Source organism: Gossypium arboreum, chromosome 9 (assembly GCF_025698485.1).
Source record: "Gossypium arboreum isolate Shixiya-1 chromosome 9, ASM2569848v2, whole genome shotgun sequence".
Lineage (NCBI taxonomy): Eukaryota > Viridiplantae > Streptophyta > Magnoliopsida > Malvales > Malvaceae > Gossypium > Gossypium arboreum.
In genome coordinates this window covers 1646226-1669429 of record NC_069078.1, presented here as the reverse complement: position 1 = coordinate 1669429, position 23204 = coordinate 1646226, and the positions used below count along the sequence as shown (strand labels likewise).

The following is a 23204-nucleotide window of genomic DNA, read 5'->3' as shown; positions in this document are numbered from 1 at the left end:
ATATTATTCACATATTATTGAAAATATTCAATGTTAATATTTTAATAATAAATATTTATTACAATTATAAATATATTAATAATAAATATTTTGTAGTATAAATGTTAAAATATGTCATAAGTCTATGTACACTTTACTGATTTGTAATTTAGTCTTCATACTTTTATTTTCAAGAATTTAGTCTCTTTACTTTTCAAATTTGAAAATCAAGTCTAATTGTTGACATCGTTAATTTTTTGTCAATTTTGTTGATGTTACATTTTAAATAAAAAATACTCATTTAGTAGTCATATAATTAAAAATGACGTAATGAATCTGAATTTAACATAATATTTTTAATATATGTAAAAATATTGTAAAATATAAAATTATAAATAAAAATAAATTCAATTAAATAATAAAAAATAAGAAAATCTCAAATATATATTTATTTACTTGAAAACAACTTTTATGAAATCATAAAATTTAACTTAATTTAATGTAACAATTGATAAAAAGAAATCTAATTAAAAATATAGCAATATTTATTTCATTAATTAAATTCGTAAATAATATGACAAAAATTTACAGCAGAAATTGAATTTATGCAATACGTCAAACGATTTTAGGAAATATATTAAGGAACTTCTAATATACAATATTATTTTTTATCTCCTGCAATGTAAGGGTTGTTCATATATTTTATAAAATTTTTATTATTTAAATAAAATTAAAAAATCAATAGTCAAAGTGATAAAAAATTGTTTTAAACTTATTTAGTTTAAATAAAAAACGTTTTTATTTAGTTGTTCAAAATATTTTATTATGAAAATTATAAATAGTATTTTAAATTTTAAAATTTATAAAATTATTTTAAAATAGAATTTCACGTTTCAGAACCTTTTAAAATGCATAAAACATTTGATAAATTATTTTTTAATATTGTATTTAAAAACATTTTATTTTTATCATTAAATATAAAATATTTTTAAAAAATTAAAATTAGTTTTAAAACTTTAAAAACTTTTAAAAACATTTATAAAAATTTTATTTTAAAATATATTTGAAACAATTTAGTTTTAATATTATTGATAAATGAATATTCCAATTTTAATCTTTAAAAAATATTTTTAACATTTTATATTTAAAAATAACTATACGTTTGCAAACATACTTTAAAAAATAAGTAAACATACAAAGAAATTTTTAAAAACTTTAAACATATTAGTTAATAATGCAATTTATAACCAACCATTTCTACCTCAACTTTGTCAACGGTTTATTTCAACACTGTTTAAACATAGAGTTTATACATATTTATTTCACAATAAATCTCATATTTATCCATTATTTTCATATTTTCCTCACTAATTCATTATTTCCACGTCTTAATCCATGGAAATTTGCTTATATTCATACACATGCTTATTTTCATATTAATGTCACAATTTTTTTTATTAATCCTCTAAATATGTTAAAATAGGAGTAATGGTATCCAATGACACTTACACTATTCTTAACCACTAGGCCAATAATTTTCTTATTCAAAAAACGCACAATGATAACCTTATAAATCGGGAGATGATCACTCTTGATTTTTACAAATTTGAATCTTCTAACTCGATATTTGGGGTACGACAGGAATTTATTGAACTCCAATTGTATGTTCCTTTGATGTTTGAGTATCATAATTGATTGATAATGCAACAGCTTTTACAAGTTCATCATTTGAAGAAATCTATTAATGTTGCATCAAATGCATTTTAGATAAACATTGATGTATTATGTTCTTCATTGTTCCTTTTTTTAAAAAAAAAAAAAACTCTTTTATCAACTATGAGATTCCATAAAAACTTGAAATTTCCTAGACCATTCAATACCTTTCTCATTTATTACATTCACAATAAATAGATTATGTAGTAATTATGCCACACTTGATAATTAAATATTGTTTTTGTTTAATTAAAACTTGGTTTATGCTCAATTTAGTTTTTGAACTTTGAATAGCAAGAAGAGACCTTGGACTGTTTGGATAAGACGGCTTGAATTATTGGAGACGTTTGTTTTGTTAAAATCGATAGGCGAGTTAATGTTATAGCTGATACTTTGGCTAGGGGTGGACTGCATTCATCTTGTATTTTATGTTTTCTTAAAATCGATAGACGTTGGTTTATTTTATGTTTTGTTGTTGTTTTTTGTTTTTGTTTTAACACCTTTGCTAAGGACTTACGTGTATAAAGCACTAAATGCAAGTGAATTAACTAGTTCTTCGGATTCATGTAATTTGCTTTATTAAAGTCGGTTCTTAGAAAAAAAAAAAAACTAGAATCAACCAATAGAATTAAAAGATTGCAAGCTGTTTTTGGAACACCAATTGTGAATTTGTTTGACTTCAACAACACTGCTTACTGTAACCAACCCATTATGAATAGTTTCAATCAACATTGCATTGTAACTTTCCAACTCAACACATCTAAATCCTTTAGCTCAAGTCAATTTCAATCCTTCAAGAATCGCTCTGGCTTCAGTATGGAAAATATCGTTCATACCTAATACCATCTTGAATCCTACCAACCATCCTCCACTGGGCCCTCTCACTACTCCTCTTACCGGTGCTTTTTGGGTTATTTCTTGACACTGAACCATCAACGTTAACTTTAACTCAATCAGTCACCAGAAGTTGCCATCTTCCAACTATCATTGCCGTACGTGTGATGCACATTTTGCTTATATATTTTATAAAATTTTTATTATTTAAATAAATATTTATAGTCAAAGTTATAAACTATTTTAAAACTTATTTAGTTTTAAAAAACGTTTTTTATTTAGTTGTTTAAAACATTTGATAAATTATATTTATATTGTATTTAAAAGCGTTTTATTTAGTTATTTAGTTTAAAATGCATAAAACATTTGATAAATTATATTTATATTGTATTTAAAAGCGTTTTTATTTTTATAATTAAATATAAAATATTTTAAATTTTTTATAAACAATTACAAAGATTTTATTTTAAAATATTTTAATATTATTGATAAAGTGATATTTCAATTTTTAAAAATATTTTTTACATTTTATATTTAAAAACATTATACGTTTGTAAACATATTTTAAAAAGTAAGTAAACATCCATGTAAATTTTTAAAAAACTTCAAGATAATTTTAAAATTATTTACATATATTTGGGGAAAGGTGTTAAATTTTTTCTTGAAAAGATAAATTTAATTGTGATTCAAAACATATTTATTTTAGTCAATTTTAATAATTTATAAAAAATAGAATTTAGATATCTTTTCTAATTTAATTTAATTCATATAAAATAGTAAACATATTTTTAATTAATAATATAAAAATACTGACAATGTTAAATTATCTTATTAAAGAGGTCTAGAATTATAATTTTTCAATGTTTTATCATTTTAATTAATTTTAAACAAACTTAAGTAAAATAGATTTTATTTTAAAACAATTGTAAAGCATTTATAAAAAAATTAAATTGTATATATTTAGATATCAAAAGTATGTTTAAGCATATTATTTAAATTATTAAAAGCATTTTATTGAGGCAAAATGCGCTAAGAGTTGCTAAGTGGCACTTGGTAGTACCAACTACAGACTGCTACTGAAATGATTAAATACTTGTCTTATTTGGTTTAACAATTTAATGAAGAAAACCGCTAAACCTAGTTATGTGCTATTTAATTGAAGATTGTTTGGTCCATTTATGGAAGTCAATCATTGGCTTTTGGAGATTGGATTGGATTCGATTGAATCTAATCAACCCTTGGGATGTAGAGGATCGATCAAGATTATGTTGTTGTTTTGGAAGTCATATCTTCAATTGATTTTTCTTTAACTAGTGTGATTGTATTAGCTATTTTCAAAGAGTTACTTTGTATTCACTTAGATTTGATGTTAGGAAGCCAAATGGAATATATGTGGAGAGGCTTCTATAGGTTATGTATGAGAGCTTATTAAGTGCATTTATATCTGTTTATCAAGAAACGTTTTTTGTGAGAGAATATAAATTGTATTGCGAACATTATTAAGAGTGTTTACTACCCAAGTTCTTAGGGGGAGGATTTGGAGGTGAGTGTTCTAGTCTGTAGGAATAAAGGTGAGATCTTTATACTTGAGGAGTGATAGAGTGTGAATCACTTGTTGTATTCATGTTCAAAGATAGTGGAATTACTCACCGAGCTAGGCTCCGTAGATGTAGGGAAACTGAACTGCGTAAACAAAACTTTGTGTTATTTCTGTTTTATTTAACGATTTTTCTTAGTGCCGATCATAATGACCAGTGCAGTCTGACACTTTGATAGTAGTTTTGCATTTCAGTAAATAAGAAACTTGAGGTAGCAACAATTGGTATCACAATAAAAACTTAATGTATTTAGCCATGAATCCTAGTGTCACTTTTTGCTAATAATGGAAGGTTCATTGATTACTCGCCCCCCTATGCTTGAGAGTGACAATTATCCCTACTGGAAGGAAAGAATGAAAGCCTACATTAAGTCTATCAATGAAAAGGCATGGAGATTTGTACTTACTACCTGGCAAGCTCCTACTATAGATACTGATGCTAGAAAGGTTCCTAAGTTTGAAATTCAGTGGACTATTGAAGAAGAAAGAGTTGCAAATGTAAACTCTAAGGCATTATATGCCAAATTCTGTGGCATTGATATGTAAGAGTTCAAGTACATAGTTGCTAAAGAAGCTTGGGAAATACTCCAAAATTCATGAGAGGACTAATAATATCAAGCAATTCAAGATGTAGATGTTAACCACAAAATTCAAGACCCTAAGAATGCAAAATATTAGTTAATTGGTGAGTTCTATACCAAGTTGTGTAACTTGTCCAATTAGGCATTTACTTTTGGCGAAGGCTGTTCAAATTCTAAATTGGAAAAAGACCAGGTTTGAAAATAGTTTTCTTGCACAACAGAAAATAAAAATTTTAAAAATCGACTTGGTTTGTGATATTTATAACAATAAACCCTAAATCAAATTCATACCTGTGTTTTTGGATAAACGTATCCTTATTGTTCCCAACTTTTGACCAAATGATCTTCTCAACTATTCTCATACCATGAACTGCTTCGAGTGTGGGCTCAAACAAATGAATCAAAAACAGAACCAGAAATATTTTCTTTACTTCCAATGGGAAAGTAAATCTCTCTTAAATAGAAACTGGTAGAATTGAAATTCCCAAAAAAAAAAATTACTCTTAAAATAAATTTCCACTACTTTTTGCTAGAATAGAAATATTGAAAACTTTAGAGGAATTTGTGTTTTTTTTCTTTCTATTGGTGTGACTTGAAGCCTACCAGTGTTATCTATTTATTTGGTTGAAGTGGTACAATATAAATAATATTATTTTGATAGAAAAAAACTCCAACTCTCTATTATTTAAGGAGAGGGGTGGCAACCCTAAATAGTAATATTAGGGTTTGTCGTCCCATGTATTCCATATAAGGGGAGTTGGGCCTCTCTTGTACTTGGTTCAATTATATGTGTTTCTTGAACTTTAACCTTGCACTTTATAATTTATTCCAACTTAGTACATGTTTTTTCTATTTCCCAAATTAAATCTTATTTTTGAATTAATTTAAACAATTAATTCTCAATTAAATAGCTTTTTCAATCTAATTCTAATTCCAATTAAAATCATGACACCTTTACCGTAAGAAAATCTATGAGAAAATATATTTAATTTTTTTTACATTCAATTGGATTCACAATGACCAATTAATTTAAATCCATTTTCGAACTTCAATTAATTAATTAATTAATAATTGAAAACCATAAATTGATTCTCAGGTTATTTCCATACTTAGGGAGAAAACCATATTCATTTATGAATGTAACCCATTTCTCTAACTTCATCATTTCTATCCATTTCTGTTTATTTGATTTATCACACAATTAATTTCTAATTTCAACGAGCTAGTAGAGAGACCGATTGGATATATGCAATTGAGGTTCAAATAATTTATAATTAAGTTTTAGCTTTTCGCCTATTAATTATAAACTCATTTTGTCACGAAGTCATTCCATTATAGTATTGTGATTGAGCTCTCTCTAATGACATACCATTACGAAAGTAACTTAATTAGTGCTCATCTAATGACCTTATCATAAGTGTGTTACTCTCATAGGATATCTTTAATATATTTGGGATAATATCTGTTCTCCTGATATGGTTCCATTTTATCTCATGGTAACCATTACATCTTCCTTCATGAAAAATCAATTATTATCAAATAGTAATCAAGTCACTCATAATAAAGAATGACCAATGGCCACGTTTAATTTTCATCAACTATATAATTCCAATGAGAGGATACCATTTACCCATGTCTCAGTCTATGAATTCCACTATTGTGAATGATGCTACATACTGCAGAAGTCATATACCCAATGCATAAACTTTTAGTTCCTTATCTATCTGAACTCAGGCTTTTACTTACATCAAAATGTATGAGTCATGCATACATAGTCTGTCATCCATTCAGGATTTAGGTATGTCACACTATGAACGTCACAAGTGAATAAATCCATAAATGAATTTATGATTTATTCTTCTTGGGTCCAGTCCGATGTACTATCAGTTTAGTCAATCACATCTGTATCTCTATATTCTGGGAGTCATCCACTCTAATACCTAAGGCAAAACATCTCCCCAATTGGACTTGATAGATGACACATTATTATTTCAATTGATTTGCTCATTTCCATTAGACTAAGAACATGTTTAGGTTCATCTACTAATATAAATGGTCTCTTCATATTTCGATCCGACCATGTAATATCGCTTAGTATTAGTTAAACATTAGATGATTAATGAGCAACATTTGATTCTATTTTTATTTGCGTGCAAAACCTATATGAGGACAATTATAGAAAGTATATCAATGAATTTGTTTTATTAACCAACCAATTCAAAAAAAGTACATGTTTACAAATGAATATACTATACTCAGGGCATAGGATCTGATAAACATGTTAATTTGCATATTTTTTGTGTTTAATTTTGTTTATTTTTGAACTGACCTTGCTAATGAAGTTCTTTTATGATTTAATATTGTCAAGGATACAATTAGTCAAAAATAAGCTAAAAAGGGTCAATTTGAAAGATAATCATTGAAATGGATACTATTGGTCTACTATGGAAGGAGATTGTATCACTATGCCAAGAAATGTCATAACTGCCAGATATATGGGGACAAGATTCATGTACCACCTTCACCTTTGCATGTTATGACTTCTTCATGGCCCTTTTCCATGTGGGGCATAGATGTCATTGGGCAAATATCACCAAAAGCTTCGAATGGGCATCGTTTCATTTTCGTGGTCATTGACTACTTCACGAAATGGGTAGAGGCAGCTTCATATGCTAGTGTTACCAAGTTGGCAGTAAGTCGATTCTTGAAAAAGGAGATTATTTGTCGGTATGGAATGCCTGAGAGGATCATATCGGACAATGCATTGAACTTGAATAACAGCACGATTGCGGAAGTCTGCAGCCAATTCAAGATCAAACATCATAATTCATCTCCATATCACCCAAAAATGAATGGGGCAGTGGAAGCTGCCAACAAAAATATCAAGAAGATAGTGGGGAAAATAACTGAGACCTACAGAGATTGGCATGAGAAATTACCATTTGCACTCTTTGCCTATCGAACGTCTGTTAGAACCTCTACTGGGGCAACTCCTTTCTCGTTGGTTTATAGGATGGAGGCAGTGTTACCCATTGAAGTGGAAATACCTTCTCTTCGAATTTTGTCAGAGATAAAGCTGGATGAAGCAGAATGGATTCAATCGCGGTATGATCAATTGAACTTGATTGAAGAAAAGAGGCTAAGGGCTATTCGTCATGGTCAGATGTATCAGAAGCGAATGATGCGAGATTATGACAAGAAAATTTATCCAAGAGAATTTCACGAAGGGGACCTTGTACTGAAAAAGATTTTTCCCATACAGAAAGACTTTAGAGGAAAATGGATGCCGAATTGGGAAGGGCCGTATGCTGTAAAGAAGGCTTTCTCTGGTGGTGCACTGATTTTGACAGAAATGGATGGGAAGAGTTTACCCAATCCAGTGAATTCAGACTCAGTCAAGAAGTACTTTGTCTAAAGAGAAGGGAAGCCAAGGTGAAAACCCGCAAAGGGCACTTTGAGACTTCTAAAAAAAAAATAGAGAGGCCAAGGTGAAAACCCACAAAAGGCGCCTTGAAACCAAAGGGGTTTTGAGTTGAAAACCTGAAAGGGCAGCTCAAATTTTAAAAAGCATGCAGTAACTTTGCTATACCGGATTCGACAAGAAGTGGAGTGTGTTACATACCAGGGTATCAACAAAGTACTTTGGATCTTCTAAACACATGTTAAACTCAAAACAGTTTTCATGGAGTTTGTATACAGAAGCCCAAGCTATGATATGTTAAACTCAAAACAGTCATGTTTACTATCTTAGGATTCTTTTTCTTCTCAAAGATATGTTTTCATATTAATTTCCTTTTGTATTTTTGATGATTTATCTAACTATTCTCAAGATCAAATTATTCGTCTTCCATTATTCATAACGTGTGTTGCATTGAAATAATTATTGATGAACTAAATATTTTTACAAACAAAGTTTTGCATATTACTCTGGAAATCTTTAGATAATACGAGAAACTAAAATAGAACAATTGTTTGAAGAATTCCCATGAGTGAAGGTCGGAGGTACTCGAGAAAATTTCTTTTTCAGTTCAAAGGATGATTGGACAATTCAAACGATTCAATCCTAGAAGAGGATCATCTCCAGCAGGTCGTAACATTCGAAGAATGGTACAATAGGACCAATTTGATTCAAAGCATACGAGCAGAGTATGATTGATACTTCGAGTAAAATAAAGATGAAACTTTAATGGATGAATGAGTAAAGACGTCCGAAATAGGAGTCATTTTCATAACATTTTGCATCATAATATGACTAATTAGGAGCATTTGACTCATTTCGATCATGGCATCCTAATCATTAGGCATGAACACATATGCATTCTACAGGTTATGTCTTTTAGGGGATAATGTAGATCACCGGAAGCAGATTTGACGTCTCTGTATTAGACGGGGAGCAGATCGAAGATAGCAGATTTGGCATTCGTGTGTTTACATCAAAGCAGATCGAAGATGACAAATTTGGCATCTCTATATTTGATGAGGAGTAGATCAAAGATAACAAATCTGACATTCGTGTGTTTACATCGAAGCAGATCGAAGATGACAGATTTGGCGTCTTTGTATTAGACGGGGAGCAGATCGAAGATAGCAGATCTGACATTCGTGTGTTTACATCGAAGCAGATCGAAGATGACAGATTTGGCATCTCTGTATTAGACGCGGAGCAGATCGAAGATAGCAGATCTGACATTCGTGTGTTTACATCAAAGCAGATCGAAGATAGCATATCTGACATTTGTGTGTTTACATCAAAGCAGATCGAAGATGACAGATTTGGCGTCTCTGTATTAAACGGGGAGCAGATCGAATATAGTAGATCTGACATTTGTGTGTTTACATCGAAGCAGATTGAAGATGATAGATTTGGCGTTTCTGTATTAGACAGGGAGCAGATTGAAGATAGCAGATCTGACATTTGTGTGTTTACATCGAAGTAGATCGAAAATGACAGAGTTGGCATCTCTGTATTAAACGGGGAGCAGATCGAAGATAGCAGATCTGACATTTGTGTGTTTACATTGAAGCAGATCGAAGATGACAGATATGACAGATTTGGCGTCTCTGTATTAGACGGAAAGCAGATCAAAGATAGCAGATATGACATTTGTGTGTTTACATCGAAGCAAATCGAAGATGACAGATTTGGCGTCTCTGTATTAGACGGAAAGCAGGTCAAAGATATCAGCATGGCGTCTCTAAGTTTGCAAGGAGCAAATTGAAGACCATAAAGTCAGGATCCAATAAAACCAAGAAAATTTGGTCCTTTTATAAGTCTTTGCTTTATTCCTGTTACACGGTAATGAGCAAAGAGGGGTAGCTGTAATAGCCCAAATTCGCCCGGGCCCAAAAAAAACAATAAACCAAAATACACAAAAAAACCAAAATAATTAAATGTTCAGTCCATTTATAAAGCCCACTGTTAATCCAACAGACTAAACTACCCAGCAGCCCATTACACCCTCAACCCAAAGATACACGGGGCCCAAAATGCCCAAATCAGTTAGCAGGTTAGGAAACTCTAGGGTTTACAGAAGCTTCGCGCTGCAAGTACTCCAATCGTCACGACCCTTCGTCTCGCGCCGTTCCAGTGACCCTTCATCGACCCCTCTATCGGCGCCGTGACTCCAGCTCCGTATCACGCCGTAATCGGCGTACAAATCAACGCCAGCGCACTCACCACCGTGATATCCTCGCTGGTACCTGTAAAAAGGAAAGAACCACAGCAGAAAAGAGAAGCAAACATGAAGATTTCTTTCTCAAAATGTAACAATTTACAGAAGGCTATAAAAGCCTCTTTTCTAATCTGTAAGATACACGATTGATCAGATATAAAAACACAGAGAAACAGATTATAGATTTTTTAGCTTTGCCAGAAAACAGAGGTGATTCTTCTTACTTTATTTTCTTTATTTTCCTCTTGGATACTTGCATTTCATACATACAAAGTACCATAAAAAAATAAAAAGAGGATTACCTCTCGATTCACTATGAAAAGTGAAGCTTTTCGAATCCCGACCGCCGTACGTGGCAGAGTCAACAACGGCGCGTGGGCGCGTGGGAGCCCGATGACGGAGGCTCGACGGAGCTCCGAGGGCCTGCTCTCTGTCCTGTTTCAGAGTTTTTTTTAGTTTTTTTTTAAAAACTGGTTAAAAATGAATTTCTGGGGCCAAAATTTGGCTTATATAGCCTCATGGGAACGACGTCGTTTTGCTTAAAATGATAGGCTTTAAGATGGCGTCGTTTCAAAGGCAGGGATCCTCGCGTTGACCCGTGACCCGTGAAGGATCCGCGTGTTTTTGTTAAAAGGGCTAATTGCCCAATTGATCCTTCCGCATTTTTAATATTTATAATTTCATTTTATTTTTATTTTAATTTGGCCCTAATCTTTTATTTTTGTTTCACTTTAGCCCTAATGGCCATTATAAAACTTATTTTGGAAACGACGTCGTTTTGGGATTAGGGCATTAGCCCAGTGAGTCCCTCGAATTTTAGCGCGCGTTTTAATTAGGTCCAATTTTTTTATTATTTTAAAATTAACCCTAGAGTTTTATTTTTATTTAATTTTAATCTTTTTAAATTTTTATATATAATTTATTTATTTTAAATATTTTATATAGTATTTATTTTTACTATAAACATTATTTATATATGTAAAAATTATTATATATATTATTTTTATTTATGTATTATTTATTATATTATTTATATTTTATTGTATATATTATTCATTATATTATTTATATTTTATTATATATTATATATTATATTATTTATTATTTATTATTATGTATAATTTTAAAATTTGTAAATTATTATTAAATAATACATATATCATTATTAAATATTTAGTATATTATGTAATATTCTAAAATTTGCTATAAAGTTTTGTTCCTATTTAATATAATATTATTTTTATAAAATATATATTAAATTATTATATCATATAGTATTTTTTAATTAACCATTTTTAAAAAATTCTCCTTTATTATTTATATATTATTTTAAATATTTTTAATACCTCATTTATTTTTAACGGTATTTAGTTTTCATCTTTATTTTTTGACTTATTTTACATATGTTCATAATTTGTTGATTTATTTTTGTATTTTTTTATATTTAGTATTGTTTTAGTATGTTAATTTTATCTCATAAATTATTTGTATTTTTATGTTATTTATTGTTTTATATATTTGCATGGAAATTGATCATTTATGTTGCTATTTTAGGTTATACTTATATGAAATATTATTGTGTGTACCATGTAATTTTATATTTTATGTTTATTATTTTCTATGTTTATTTGCACGACATGTAAATGTATATATTATGTAGTGTATATTATTATTTATTATTTGCTATGTTATATTCGCATGGAGTATTAATGTATGAATTATATAGTTTAGTATTGATATCTTGTAATATGTTAATACTATATCTTGATTGCATCATTGTTTTAAAAATATATACCCAAAAATATTTTAAAAACGAGGCAATGTTTCTGTGTTTAGGGATTCGGAAAATAGTGCCCTAACGTGCTGGGTTGCGATTCCCTGTTTGTCTAAATACCTAAAATATCCTTCTAAATGAATTTTGTAAATTACGAGATGATTTTAGTTACGAGAGTTTAAGAATATCGTGTCCAATTGTGCTGGATGTGATGTTCGTATTCTTTCGGGGCAAAAGAATATCAATTTCCAACTCAAATTATTTTGGTTTAAAAAGGGATCCTTTTTAAATTCTTTCAAACTTTTAACATTAAGACAAAAAACTATTAAATTTGGTACCAATTTTGGGCGTTGCGAGGGTGCTAATCTTTCCTCGTACGTAACCGACTCTCGAATCCGTTTTCTCACATTTTCGTAGACCAAAATGTTTTATAAGGTGATCCAATCACACCTTAAAAGGTTGGTGGCGACTCCCGTTTTCGTTTTTCAAAAAGTCAAACGCCGTTTTTTGAACACCTTGAAAAATGGTTTCAACAATATAAATTTTGAAAATTTTAATTTTTTTTTGTTTATTAATAGACACTTGGCATCATAATAGACGGTCCACATCAGCTATGGGTCTTACACCTTATATATATATATATGGGGAGGGATCCAGCTACACCAATGTAAAACTTAAATGGTTTTACACTCTTTCATAAGTTTTTATACAATTAATATTTTAATAATTCAACTGTCATATTTCTTACTCTATTTATGTAGGTCATGCATGTCAAATTTAGCATAAATTAAAATTTTCTAACTATTCATTATAATGTGAAAACTTTCAACCGTTAAATATATATATTAATATAGACAAAATTTTACATCGATATAATAGAGATATCATATCGATTAAAAATTTATATGCATGACAAGTACTAATATATTAATAAATTCAACAATCGGATTGTGAAAATATTAATTGTATAAATAATTACAAAAGGATGTGAAACTGCTTAAGTTTTACAATGTATAAGTGAATCTCTTCCCTATATATATATATATATATATATATATATATATATATATATAATTTACAACATAAATAAAATTACATGTATAAAATATTATTAACATTAAAAAATATTAAAATACTTTTATATATAAAATTTTAATAAATGAAAAATTATAAATGTATTGAATATCAAATTAAAAATTTAATAAAACAGATTTAAAATGAATTTAAAGTAACTATTTACAAATATTAATAATTATAAAATATTTTAATATCATATTTAAATAGGCCTAGACTATAAACCGTTCAAAACAAAACAAAGTCAAAAATTGCACGTTCCCGGATAGCTTCTATATAAGGATATGGTCCCAATCGCACTTTGAGTAACACACACTCACAATCCCTTTGGAAATGGCTAGTCTGTTTAGTTCATTGCCAATTTGTAGTTTCCCAAAACAGGCTCAGTGGAAACGCTTCTCAAATAATAGATCAAGCTACCATGTGTCAAATGTTTTTAGTCTCTCACAATCTGAAGCTACAACTGAAATTTCAGTTGAAAGCGATATTGTTCGGCGATCTGCTAATTACCATCCTCCTATTTGGGACTATGATTATCTTCAGTCACTTGGGCTCCATCATGTGGAGGTATATGTTTCACTTTCTTATTGCTTTAATGCTTGATTTTCTTAGTGCAGAAAAATTAAAAGTGTTCATCCAACGGAGTGGGTAGGGTTTGAATATAATTTATAATAAAGAAGGATTTACTTATATCGGTATAAAACTTAAGTAATTTTATACTCTTTTGTAATTTTTATACGATTAATGTTTTAATAATCCAATCATCATATGTCATTTTTCATTGTTGTAAGATCATGTATGTCAAGTTTTGTATAAGTTAAAATTCCTAACTATTTATTTTATGTAAAAGACTTTCAACCGTTAAATATATATTAAAATAGATAATATTTTAGATTAATATGATAGAGATATTGGATTGATTAAAAATTTACATGTATGACAAATACAAATATTTTGATAAATTCAACGATTGAATTTATCAAAATATTAATTATATAAACGTTACAAAAACAGTGTAAAATCACTTAAGTTTTACACGGTTTAAATAGACCACTCTCTATTTATAATTGTCCAAGCTTAGTTGGGTATATATATTTCTAAATACCTATTCTAAGCTGATTTTAGCTGTTGCAAATATATATATATATATATATTAAATTTATATATGTATTTTTAATTTAGTATGTAATTATTCTCTATATTTTTATTTTATTAAAATATTAAATATATATAAGTACACATATTATTATTTACATTATAATGTTATATATTTAACAAATTGATTTTCACATTATACAAATTACATAAAACATAAAAATAATTATAATATTAGAAATGGGTCAAGTGCTTAAATGTTGGAACTCAAACCTAGTCTATATTTCCAATGGATTTCTTTCACAAGCCTATTTTTCTAGTGTAAAATTTTTGTTCAATTTCTACTAAAAATTAGGTCAAACTTTGTGTTTGAATGGATAGTCAAATCCTTGAACAAGTCTAGTTGGTACTGATTTTAGTTTTTCATGTTTTTTTCATTATAAGCTAATTTTGGAGCAAGCTAAAAAACAGTTGCGAATGTATGTATAGGATGAATCATACAAGGAACACTAAAAAAAAGTTGCGAATGTATGTATAGGATGAATCATACAAGGAACGAGCGAGCAAACTGAAGGAAGAAGTGAGGATGATGTTTGACAATGTGGTGGATCCTTTGGAGAAACTTGAGCTTATTGATGCCTTACAAAGACTTGGATTGTCATATTACTTTGAGGATGAAATAAAGAAAACTTTAAAGAATATAAGTATTAATCTAAGCAGTAATGTTGCATGGAAGAAAGACAATTTATATGCTACATCTCTTGAATTTAGACTACTTAGACAGCACGGATACGAGGTCAATCAAGGTAAAAAAAAGAAACACATTCAAAATTAGACGTATTAATTTGCACATAATTTAAAGATACTTTAACATTGAATTTTTTTTTTCATGTACTAGATGTTTTCACTAGCTTCATGGATAAGGATGGAAACATTAAAGCAAGTTTTACCCATGATTGCAAGGGACTACTCAACCTATATGAGGCTTCATATCACTTAGTAGAAGGTGAAACAATGCTAGAGAATGCAAGAGAGTTAGCGGCTAAACTTCTCAAACAATGTTTAAAGCAAAACAATGATCAATATCTTTCGATGCTTGTGGAACATGCCTTGGAGCTTCCTCTACATTGGAGGATGTTAAGGTTGGAGGCCAGATGGTTCATAGATGCGTATGAAAAAAACAAGGACAAAAATCCCATTATTTTAGAGCTTGCAATACTGGATTACAACATAGTCCAAGCTATGCACCAAGAAGATCTAAGATATGCTTCACTGTAAGTATGACTATTGCATGCTAAGGTAAAAGTATCATAAAGGCTCTTATACTAGAAGTTAAATTGCATTTTGCCCTTTATATTAAAAAAAATAACAAATTAGTCCTTACACATTAAATCAAAGAGCAAACCAATCCTTTATGTTAGAGATTTCATTCATTTATATTGTTAAAAACTAACTTAATTGATGGAATAACCAGATAGTGACACGTGACATGCCATGCGTACCTCATTTTGATGTATAGAGACAAGTTTTAAAAAACAGGAATTGATGAAATTTTTAACAGAAGAAACTTATTTGCTCTTTAATCTAATGTATAAGAACTAATTTGCGCATTTTTTTAATAAATGGAGCAAAATGCAATCCAACTCTTAGTACAAGACCTCCATGATTATTTTACCTATATGGCTCTTTTACCTATGTAGTACTTCTAAATTTTTAAACTAAATGAATTTGGTTTATGGATTTATATTATTTAGATGGTGGAAGGATCTTGGTATTGGTGAGAGGCTGACCTTTGCTAGAGATAGGTTGATGGAAAACTTCTTATGGAGTGTGGGAATCATAGGTGCTCCTCAGTTTGGAAGAGGTAGAAGAATTCAAACAAAAGTCAATGCCCTAATAACATATATAGATGATGTGTACGATGTTTATGGCACCATGGATGAGTTGGAGCTCTTCACAGATGTTGTTGAAAGGTTTGTTACTATAGTTTTAAATTATTTGTCTTTTTTAATAAAGTGCGATAAAATGTTTCGTTAACAATGAATAGAATCATAGATGGTAAAAGCATAATGACAGGCTCCATATTAGGAGTCAGATTGTTTTTTGCCCTCTTCACTAAAAAAAAAATGAGCAAATTAGCCCTTGTACATTATATCAAAATGCAAATTGATCATTTCTGTTAAAAAGTTCATCCATTTCTACTGTTAAAAATTGATATGGCTAATAGAATAACTAGACAGTTACACGTGGCATACTACGTGTAACTCATGCTGACATACCAGTTTTTAACAATAAAAATGGATGAATTTTTTAATAAAAATGACCAATTTGCTCTTTGTTCTAATGTATAGGGATTAATTTGCCCATTTTTTTAGTAGAGGGGTGAAATGCAATCTAACTTCTTGTACAATGGCCTCTATGGTATTTTTACCAATCATAGATTCACAGTTCATCAAATTCAAACTCATTAATACGTCGTAATTTTAGATGGGATATCAATGCAATACAGAAGCTTCCAAACTATATGAAGTTATGTTTCCATGCTCTTCACAATTCGATAAATGATATGGCTTTTCATACTCTTAAGGAACAAGGAATTGATGTCCTTCCCTTCCTTAAAAATCTGGTACTGAACCAATCTCCAGAATTTTCTTCATCTTCTTTTTCAATATTTATTATGAACACTATCTAATTGTAGTTATTCATGGTTCAATAATATTTTTTTAGTGGGCAAATCTTTGTAAATCTTATATGTTGGAGGCAAGATGGTTTTACATTGGATATAAGCCAAACTTACAAGAATATATTGAAAATGCCTGGATTTCAATATCGGCTCCTGTACTACTTGGTCATGCTTATTTGGAAACAAATCATGTAACAAAGGAGGGATTGAAGACCTTTGAGGCATATCATCCCAATATAATTCGTTGGTCATCCACAGTTCTAAGATTAGCAAACGATCTAGCAACATCATCAGTAAGCAATATATACTAATCATCATACCATGTTAATTAGTCTAATAATGATATGCTTAACTAGTTTTTTTTTTTGAACCAGTATGAAATAAAAAGAGGTGATATATCAAAATCAATCCAATGTTACATGCATGAAACTGGAGGATCTGAAGAAGAAGCTCGTCAGCACATAAAGAAATTGATTGATGCGGCATGGAAAAACATGAACAAAGATCAAATGGCCGCCAAGTCTCTTTCGTCTCGAATGTTTTTTGAGACTGCTATGAACCTTGCGAGAGTATCCATGTTGGTATACCAGAACGATGACGGTCATGGTATTGAAGATGGTGAGCCTAAAGAGAGAGCATTACGATTATTTATTCAATCAGTTCCATTGCCAAAATGATTGAGTACATGTTTGGTACTTTTCATGTAAAAGACGTGTTGTCTTAAATAACATAAGTTTCAAAACATAATGTATTAAAGTATTTGGTTGTTGAAACTTATGACATGTTTGTTTTTTCTTTTTAGTAACTCTTTATATTTGCTATTAGTTAACCTTGAAATATCTATTTTAGCTATTCTTTTATATTCTAGATTTTCATTAAAATTCTTTATTCCAAATTTTCAAGTTTCAATTATTAAAGAAAATATAAATTTTGAAATGTCAAATTGATTTAAACTTGCTAATGTGAAAAACGAAGAACTCAAACCATTTTAACATAGTAATTCAAGTCAAATTTTATTATTAATATTAATTTGTAACTTTTTGAAAATTAAAAAAAAATTCTATTTAGAGGAAGTCGGCTTCTCACCCCTCTGAAGAGTCTTGGTTTTAATTCTGTGTTTGATTTTTTAAATTAAAATTCTTTAAGAGTTTGAGAATAATAAAAAAGATCATTCAGTTGAAATCTTAAACAATGAGGACTTTAGCAGAACCATTTGAAAAATCTGACATCTTCTATTGAATAAAATTTGGGACTTTGCATTAAAGAATGGGCCTTGGCCAACAGTTTGTACAAAAACACAAAAAAGGTAAACTAAACCTACAATAAAAAAGAAACTAGGCCTATTGCAATTAACATAAACTTTTCTTAACTTAACCCAAAACCTAAATAAACTTTCCTAAAACCACCAGGCATTCAACATGAGAAAAATCTCTTCCTATCCCTAAAAGAATTAATTACTCGATTCAATTCCCAATATTTTCTCATTGATGATACTATCCCTTTTTCAATTATCGTCTCCATATCCTTCTTTTCGTCCTTTCGCTACCTAGTGATTCTCATTTTCCTTTTGTCAGACACGATTTCCAGATCTCCCTTCTCCTCCCACCGCTGCCTGGTATCTCACATCCTCCTCCAATGCCATTAAAGCCTTTCTTGGTAGTCGATAATCCAAATCGGTACTTCTTAATGTAACAGCCTGAATTTTAGTAGTGTCGAAAACAGTGGTTCGAGACCACTAAATCTAACGAGTGAGTTTTAAAATTTTATTATTGATTAATTATGAGTCAAATGTGATTTAGGAAGACTTTTGAAATGGTGATTTGAGTTTTAGAAAGATATATTAGGTAAAATGGTTTTGAAAATAAAGTATCAAGACCTCGATTTCATAAACCGAGTTGTAAATATTTTTATAAATATTTACAGAGTGTTACTAAGTTAGTAGTAAAGTTTCATTAGAAAATTTTATCGTTTTGATAGTTAATTAATTAAAAAGGACTAAATTGAAAAAGCTGCAAAACTTGCTAAAGCGATTAAATAGCCTAAATGTTAAATGAAGGAGGACTTGAAGGGTAAATAAGCCAAAGAGGATGGCTTGGGGAGAAAAATCATGAAAATTAGGTGAAACAAGGGCAAAATTGGAAACTTTGTAAAATTAAACAAATAAAACAACAATTAAACGATTTTCTAGACATTTCTTCATCAATCTTCAGCCAAAAACAGCCATAGGAGAGCTTCTAATTCTGGTTTTCATATTTCTACTCCATGTGAGTTCAATTCTTGTTTATTTCTTGTAATTTTTATGTTTTTGAGACTTTTACAATTAGGTCCAACTATCTATTGCATTAGTTTTTGATTTCATGGATAATTTTGAAAGCTACCATTGATGAATGCTGAATTTTTATGATGAATTAACATGGATTTGAAGCTTTAATTTTGTTATATGATGATTTTATCAAGTGATTTCAATAGAAATTGATTTTAGGATTAAATTGTGAATAATTTAAGAAGTAGGGTTTTCTATTAAATTTCTATGTATCAAAGGCTGTAAGATAGCCTAGAATAATTAGATAAATTTTTAATTGATAAAAAATTAGCTCAATTGACTGGATAATTGGTGAGGGACTAAATTGTAAAAACTATAAAAGTTTGGGTAATTGTGTAATGTTGAAAATTGAGGGGTATTAATTGTGAAGTGAATTGAAATTGAAATATATGGTAATGAATGAATAATTTTATATTTTAGATCAAGAGTCTATAGATCAACGAGAAAAAGGAAAATTAACAGAACAGTTCCTAACTACTACAAACTTACAATTTAGCTCAGGTAAGTTCGTATGGTTAAATTTTAATGTTATATGTTAATTGATGAATGGTATTTTTTATTTATTTGTAACATTTGTTGAAAATAAAATTATTATTAAATTTATGAAATTGAATCAAGTGTTCGAAGTGAACGGAACGCAGGATTAAGTACAAATCATTCAGTGTAAAAGAGGAATTGACGGTAAATTATCCAAGTAAACTAAGGTTCACCATTTGTTGCGAAATCTCGTGTTTACTTTTTGTTTAGCTTTCATGAGTTTCAATTAACTCATATGAGTCTCAGTTTAACCTTTTTAGGTTTTAGTTCAGCTCTTTTGAGCTTCAATTTAACCCTTATGGGTTTCCGTTCAGCTATTATAAGCTTCTGTTTAACCCTTACAGGTTTCCGTTTAGCACTTATGTGCTTCTATGCAGCCTTTGGGCTTTCGTATACAATGTATTCATATTAGTAAGACGTTCACCGATTTGAAAAAGGTTGGTAATTCGATAAGTAATGATAAACCGTAAATTATACATATTTTTACCCCATGTTTAATGTATTTTATGGATGATTTCTCACTAGAATTGGTGAATTAGATGCTCCTAATGCTTTAATTCCATGCTTTACACTTAGGAGAGCATAGGAGAGTGAAATGAGCCAAAAACGAGCCAAAAAGGGACAAAACAAACCAAATCGAGAATATGACACGACCTAAGCCTTGACACACGGGTAGCTCACACTCTCGTGTCTTTCGAGGGTGTCAACCAAGGCTTTCACAATTCACATGGCCTGGCTATTGACCCATACGGTCGTGTGCAATTTAACGGATCGAACACGGCCTGGCAATCACGTCACACGGCCGTGGCACACGGGCGTGTCCCTGCCGAGCCCAAGTTAAGTCAAATTCGGAAAAGGCCATTTTTGAGGGATTCTAGGCATTCCAAAGCCTATAAATACACCCTAGAAGAGGAGAAAAAGGGAGACAGAGAAGGGGGTAAGGAATTACCTCAAGGAAGCTGATTGATCCATCTCAGAAGCCAGATTCATCATCAAGACTGAAGATCTCTCCTCAATTCCCCTTTAGGAGTTTTGAGTTTTCTTTATGTTTTGTATTCTTTATTCTTCGAAGATGTTTTCTTATTTAGTTATGAACTAAACTCCTAAATACCTAAGGGGGATGAAACCTAAGACGAATCTTGTTATTATTTTCTGAATCGTATGATAAATATTTAACTTGTTCTTAATTATGTGTTCTTAATTCTTGTTTTGATATCCCAGGATACTGATTCAAGACACGCTCTTATTCAGAGGAGGAATAAACCCTGTCTAATAGTACATTTGTTATAATTAAGCGAAGTTGATTGCGCGCCTAAAAATAGGGTGACAAGATTTTGCTGGATTAGGGTGAAACCTAATAAGGGGATCCATAGATCGAGTCAATGCAACCCTAGAGTGTTAATTAGAGAAAAGTTTCAGTTATTCAATCTAGGGATTAGATGTTATTAGTCTTGAATAGGGATAATAACATAACTTAGGGATCTCTACGGAACAAGTTGAATGAATAAATAGTCCGATTCGGAGCCAGAATAACAAGTAAAGTCTAGGTGGATTTTTCCTTAGGTATTGTCTCAAGTCAATTGATTTTCTCAAAAGCAATTCCCCAATTCTTTTCTCTGTGCGTTCTTAGTTTAAATAATTAGTTAATTAAAACAAACCCTTTTATTCTTAGGCTAGATAATAAAAAGATAGTTATTACTAGGACTTTTTGTTCCCTCGGGTACGATATCCCTGTCTTGCTGCTACTATACTATTGTTCGATAGGTGCGCTTGCCTTCTCGTCATGATAATAGTTAGTCTAGGTTTGATCTTCATTATAAATATTTATTACTTGTTACGAATAATGCAATCAAGTAACATACGGAATTATTGTTTGTAGCCTTAATAATATTATTGAATTTGAAATGAAACAAGTGGATTCATCAATTAAAATTGTGGTTGGTAGGAAATGTGGAATGAATGATTTATTTAAATGAATTGTTATAGTATGTTCTGTAAGATTTATGTTTAAAGCCAACTAACTTATTAAACTTCATTAAGCTTACTTATAATGTTCTTTGTAGATTTATGAGAAGTCGGGAGGTCGGATCAACATATTGAATCACACTATCCAACTTGTCGGTAGATTTTGCTAAATATACTATATTTTATATGGCATGTTTAGGGATTGAAATTGTTGTGTAAATGTTAAAATTACATTTTGGTTATGATTCATGTTAACTTATATATGTATGATTTGTCATGTTTGGTATAAATGTTGGTATGAGTATTGAATGAATTGGTAAAGAATGTTAATATAAGTGGTTGCATATGTGAATTAATTTATGTTCTAGTTTAGATTGTTGAAATATATGTGAAAATATAATCATATTAAAGTTAGGAATTGGTTGTTTTGGAGATCTTATTATGGTCTATATGTATGAAATTGGTTTGTGTAGGTTGAAGTCAAGAATGGGTGAGAAAAGAGGCCATAAAATGGCCTATTTTCGTCCATACAGGCATAGACACGGGCGTGTGTCTCAGCCATGTGTGACACACGGCCTGGCACATAGGCGTGTGGTTTGGTCGTGTGTTCCTTGCACCTTAAAATTTCAAAACAGAATGCCTAGGTTTTTGCACACGACCTAGCACACGGCCGTGTGTCTTGGTCGTGTGACCTCTGCACCTTGCTCACGGCCTAGCACACGAGCGTATGGTTGGTTGTGTGACCTAAGTCAGAGAGTTATACAGGTAAGGACATGGGCTAGGACACGGTCATGTGCCTCACATCATATGCCCACATGACCTAAGACACGGGTGTATCTCCTGGCCGTGTGGCTCACACGGCTGGCCACACGGGCATGTGTCCCCTACTCCTAATTTTTTTTTAAAAATTTTGGGAAAAATTCCCTGAGTATTCAGTTTAGTTCGGATTCACTTTTAAAGTGTATATTGGGCCCCGATGGCCCATCTAAGGGACAATATGAGTGTTATATAATTGATTTTTGATATGTATAATAAAGGTTGTGAAATGTCCGTAATTAATCCGTAAAATCCTCTAATATTCTGTAACCCTGTTCTGGCGAAGAATAAGGGTTAGGGTGTTACACTTAAACTCATAACTACTTCTTTTGCAAGTTCATGTGCTACCCCATTCCTAGATCTAAACACTTTATTGAACTGGCATTCTTCAAATACTCTACTTAATGTTTTATGTCATGTATATATGAGCATAAAACTGATCGATCCTCTTTTGTTGTTTGGATCTGTCTAATAATACTGAGCGTATCCCCTTCAATTACTACCCTTCGGAGCCCCATTTCTATCCCTAGTTGTACTACCTGGTAGCAGGCTATTGCCTTT

General features: G+C 30.4%; 1 protein-coding gene across 2 annotated transcripts; it reads left to right on the top strand.

The window, feature by feature from the left end:
* Window positions 1–13501: 13501 nt before the first annotated feature.
* Window positions 13502–17807, top strand: LOC108454646 (terpene synthase 10-like). Of its 2 annotated transcripts, none has more exons than XM_017753176.2 (7): window positions 13502–13791; window positions 14858–15125; window positions 15218–15593; window positions 16074–16292; window positions 16807–16945; window positions 17047–17295; window positions 17377–17807. In XM_017753176.2, the coding sequence occupies exons 1-7, from the start codon at window positions 13558–13560 to the stop codon at window positions 17677–17679; spliced, it is 1788 nt and encodes a 595-aa protein (XP_017608665.1). In that variant the 5' UTR covers window positions 13502–13557; the 3' UTR covers window positions 17680–17807. The 2 variants fall into 2 exon arrangements, with proteins under 2 accessions (XP_017608665.1, XP_052874724.1); XM_053018764.1 differs by having other exon boundaries at window positions 13662–13791; window positions 14809–15125.
* Window positions 17808–23204: the final 5397 nt, after the last annotated feature.